This window comes from Zea mays, chromosome 1 (genome assembly GCF_902167145.1).
Source record: "Zea mays cultivar B73 chromosome 1, Zm-B73-REFERENCE-NAM-5.0, whole genome shotgun sequence".
In the NCBI taxonomy this organism is placed as follows: domain Eukaryota; kingdom Viridiplantae; phylum Streptophyta; class Magnoliopsida; order Poales; family Poaceae; genus Zea; species Zea mays.
Window position 1 is genome coordinate 223,578,151 of NC_050096.1, and position 5,205 is coordinate 223,583,355.

The 5,205-nt window shown below is 42.1% G+C and overlaps 1 protein-coding gene across 1 annotated transcript; it reads left to right on the plus strand.

Moving 5' to 3' along the window:
• The first annotated feature begins 2,134 nt into the window (after positions 1–2,134).
• On the plus strand, positions 2,135–4,911 carry LOC100282486 (uncharacterized). Its single transcript, NM_001369009.1, has 2 exons — positions 2,135–2,369; positions 4,335–4,911. The coding sequence occupies exons 1-2, from the start codon at positions 2,250–2,252 to the stop codon at positions 4,641–4,643; spliced, it is 429 nt and encodes a 142-aa protein (NP_001355938.1). The 5' UTR covers positions 2,135–2,249; the 3' UTR covers positions 4,644–4,911.
• Positions 4,912–5,205: the final 294 nt, after the last annotated feature.

Consider the following 5,205-nt stretch of genomic DNA (forward strand, 5'->3'; position numbering starts at 1 on the left):
TCTCAAATGAACATAGGAGTAAGGGGGAATAGCAACACACACAAGATCGAGAGTTGCAGCAACAACACGCACATAAGACAACAACGAGCACACAAAATAGTACAACGGAGTTACAACTCAAAGAAGTGCTCGAATCTCTATCACGATGAACCAAATGTGTGTTTGCAAAGTCTCGGCGTTGTAGAATGTTCAATGGGTGCTTGGTGTACTGCCCCTTTTATAGCCCAAAGGGAGATAGGAGCCGTTGGAGCTACATTTGGAAGGCCATTGTTGCCTTCTATCCGTTGGCGCACTGAACTGTCCGATGCACACCGGACAGTGAACAGTACGCGCACTGGACGCGACAGTGAATCACCTCATTGGTTGGTTTTCCTCTTCTGTGGGGCACCGGACTATCCGGTGCGCCATGTGACCGTTGGCCCGAGGTCGACGTGGCAGCTAGCCGTTGCGCGGCTGGTACACCGGACCGTCTAGCGCCTCGCGCGGACTGTCCAGTGAATTTTAGCCGACGTATGCTGAAAACCGAGAGCAACGAGTTGGGCGGACCGTGCACCGGACTGTCTGGTGCACGGACTGTCCGATGGGTGGCACCGGATCGTCCGGTGCTACACAGTCCCGCAGCTTTTCCCTGTTCCTTCCTTTGTCTTCTTTTGTTTCTTTTGGACTTGACTTAGTTAAGTCTATGACACTTAGACAAACATGTTTAACACATAAATCAATTGACTAAGTGTTTAGAGGATACCTTTTTGCTTGATCCACATAGATTTGCACTAAGTCCTCTTTGGAGCTTATTTTGCCTCAAACATTTTTGCTCAACATCATGTTAGTTCAAACATAATGTGTTGTGTATCTAATCACCAAAACAATATAGAAATAGCTCAAGGATATATTTTACTTTTTGTAAATTATATGCATGCTTTTATCTATATATCCACCACAGAGAGGACTTAGAGTAGTGAGGCGGCCTAAATCTCTCTATATTATGCATGTGCATACTATCTTGTCAGCGCTCTATCGTAGCGGTACTAGGCTAACATTCATTTATAACCTCGCTATTTCTGCCTTGGCACCATGATGTCTCACGCTAACAAAAAAATACCTTAAATTATGCTACTGTTTAATGCAAAAAATACCACTTCTCTCATAAAATCTATATTTAGATACAATTTTTGAATACTTGAATATACTGTGTCGGATAGGCTACTCATTTTAATCTCAATCCATATGGATTTGACGAGATTAAAGGGTGTTTGTTCAGAATTATAATATGCCCAGATTATATAATCCAACAAATTTTAAAGCAACATTTAGTTTAAAGTTTGTTGGATTATATAATCTAAGCAGATTAAAATTTAGTTCAAAATTTATTAGATTATATAATCTGGATAGATAATAATTAAAAAACACTCCCTAAATTAAATCTATAACAAGTCAAAAGTTCTACTAATCCTTTTCGCTGTCCAGTTAATATGAGAGGAGGATAACGGAACAACGCTTTAGATGGTCCTGGTTAAAAAAAAGGGAAAACTTAACGCCCCTTATTTGATAAGCGTGAGATATGAGAGACTTTTTTAAAGTGTTTTATATATAAAAATATATGGGAAAACTAAAAAATATTATTGTCAGTAACTAATATTTTTATATGCTCATACTTCACTTAACTTTGGACATTTCACATAATTTCTCATTGAAATGGCGATTCATATGCATAGCTAGCTCAGATGATGATCTTTCATCCAACCATCATGCCATATAATTGCCACGATATCTCCAACTGTTTCGTTTGGCCAATAAACTATTTCTCGCCATGTAAAACGGATAAAAATGCATTCTTCCATCCATTTCAAGTGCGGTACAGAAGTCTATGCTGCGACTTTTTTATTGGAGGATTTATTTTTACAAATAAAAGTAAATGAAAATAAAAGGTACCACGGATCAGGGAAAGGCCCAACTCCAATGTTACCACGGCTGATCCGTCACACAGTACCAACAGGGTGTATTGGGCTAGAAGCACCTGGACCCGGTGCAGCCATTGCGGTGTTCGAGCCGTGTCCGTTTCCCCTTCTTTCTGTACCCGTATTGGGCCTTACCCCGGCTGCTTGGCCTGCCGCCAGATCCGCAGGTTTCGGCTTTCGGGCCTCCTCTCCCTTTTGGCGAATCATTCCTTCTCGCCGATAAGCAGCAGCTCATCACCTGAAGGAGAGCAGCCCGGAGGAGGGGGAGCAAGCAGCAGCCGTCCGTGGAAGAAGATGTCGTACCTGCTGCCGCATCTGCACTCGGGGTGGGCGGTGGACCAGGCCATCCTCGCCGAGGAGGAGCGCCTCGTCATCATCCGCTTCGGCCATGACTGGGACGAGACCTGCATGCAGGTATCGAGCAACCTCCTAACCCTAGATTCTAACCATCTTTGATCTGTGGCTGTCCGATTCTCTTGCGTTTGATTTCTGTTTGCCCTACTTTGGGTTTGGGGTGAGTCGTCGATGGGGGCGATGGGGGTTGTGAGGTTATTGAATTCGTGGAGATCGGAGGCTGTGTGTAATTCGGGAAATTGGGGGTGAGGGTTTGTTCCGTCGACGACGTTTCAGTAGGTCGTTTGAGTTTAGGAGAATCGAGTCAAGGGTTCTATCGGATGTCTCCGAGGAGACTCGAGTCACGGGTTCTGATTACTGATGCTATAGGTGAACTGTAACAGTTTTGCTGCTTTAGTTTCTGCAATCCGTGCTGCCTTCATGTTAATTATGGGCACGAGTAGAGATTGCTTAGTTTAGGGTAATTCTGATGAAGTGGTGATAACCAGGGTTCTATAGAACGTAGAGTTTGCTTGGCCCATTAAGGGTTAAGGCCCCGTTTGGGAGAGCGCCACTCCCTGATTCTTCAACTCTGCTCCTTATTCTCCGATGGAGTGATTCGAGTGGATTCCTAGGAGGGAGCAGGGTTGGGAGCTGATGAGAATTGAATCTCTCCTGCTCCCCACCATAATATAACAGGGAGCAGGGTGAAGCAGTTTTTTTTAACTCCCAGTGTAAATGGAGAAGTGATTCTTGCCTGCTCTGCTCCCCACCTGAATCTGTGAGATTTAGCTGTTTAGCTTGGGAGGAGTGATTCTCGTGGAGAATCACTTCCATGAAGCCCTGCCAAACGCCCCCTAAAACATGTGGGAGGACCATTGTTATGATTTGTAAACTCACCATGTAGCGTTTAGCATCAGAGCATCTCCAACAATGTCTCAAACTGGTGCCTCATATTGAAATATGAGACTCTACACAAGAAAAATTACTCGAACAGTGCCTCATTTCTTAAAATTTGGTCAAAAAATTGTAGGGCACCCTCTCAAGTGCCTCAAATATACTACACTGTAGTGGGCTGCCCTATAATCTAGATTTGAGGCTTTACTGTTGGAGCGGAATGTTTTGTTGGTGCCCTAAATTCTATAAAATATACTCATTTTTAAATTATAGGGCATTTTATAGGTTACGTTGTTGGAGATGATCTCACTAACCTCCTTGGCTAGTACCAATAAAGTGTAAGATGGTGTTATCTTTGGTTTTATTTTGTTCTCAGGGGATATTGTAGTAAGTCTCTCCTTCCCCCCCTGGTAAATCAAAGCTTTTATTCCACATAGGGATTTAAATAAACTTGCAGCTAACTTCCTTTGTTTGGAAGCCTTCTGTGATGAAACTGAAGTGCCAGTAAGGCAGTACCTTGCTAGTAAGTTATGAACTGGTGCAATTGTTTGTACTTTTTCTTTTCTTGCTTGCGGTAGTCTCTCCTTTTAGCTTGAGGTATGTGGAAACAATAGAGAGTTAGGTGTGTTTTAGGGGTATATACTGCATAAGAGAAATTTGAATGGCAGCAGCTCACTGATTTATGTTTGTCATGTGTGGTCCTCATGTTGATTGATGAGGAGACATAAGTACTCAAGGTTTGCAGATTGCGTCACAATGTTGCCAGTTTACTACTTGGCTGATTCAATTATAAAGAACAAACTGTTGTTTAGTGGCCTGGGTTGTACTATAACATGTCATGTTACATTTCATTTCTTTTTTACTGCCATACAATATTTGTTATGTTTAAATTTGGAACAGAAGTGGTTAGCATGTTTTATTTGTTAGGTAACATACACTGTCCAATCGTTGCAAGCTTGATTTTTACTATTTATGGCTCAGTGAAATTGAAGTGAAGTAGCCATCTGATCTTTTCATCAGTGTTTTCTGAAAATCATGTTCGTTGCCCTTGCCCTTTTTAAAATTCTCACTTGGTCATATGATTTGGTTCCACACTAGTTTAGTACTGTTGTTTTGAATTTATTCTGACTCTCTCTTGTTAATGTTTAGATGGATGAAGTGCTGGCAGCAGTAGCTGAGACCATAAAGAACTTTGCGGTCATCTACCTTGTTGACATCACAGAGGTCCCTGATTTCAACACCATGTATGAGCTGTACGACCCTTCGACAGTGATGTTCTTCTTCCGGAACAAGCACATCATGATTGATCTCGGGACTGGAAACAACAACAAGATCAACTGGGCCCTGAAGGACAAGCAAGAGTTCATCGACATTGTGGAGACCGTATACAGGGGCGCCCGGAAAGGCCGTGGTCTGGTGATTGCTCCAAAGGACTACTCCACCAAGTACCGTTACTAAGAAGGCAGGCATTCCCCTTATGCAATCTATTGGGGATGTTTACACGGACAGTTAGTCCGACAGGTGATCCCTAACTGTATCTTGGCATACCCTAGTAATTCAAGTTGCTGGCTGGAGTGATGCTTATCCATGTCTTGGCATGCCATAGTGAACATGTAAACCTGTGATTTGAGGTGATTATTCGAGTGTAAAGAAACCAGGATTGCGTTCGCCTATGACTATGTGTCTAGTTGTCTACTTAATAAGAAACAGTTATTGGTTTGGAATATCGGAACTGAGACAATGGTTTCCTTTCGGTATTTCTATTATCAACTACCCTGCTTTGCTACGTTTTTTATATATTATATAAATAGGTACGGAGATAATTATTCTTTATTTTTAAACACTAATATATGTGTGGTCTAATGATTTGCTCTAAATTTCTGGAGCAGTGGGTACTGAGATAATTATTCTTTATTTTTAAACACTAATATACGTGTGGTCTGGTGGTTAGCTCCAAATTTCTGGAGCAGCGGATGTGAGTTCGAGTGATCGCTCTGTACTATTTTTTATATAATTATTG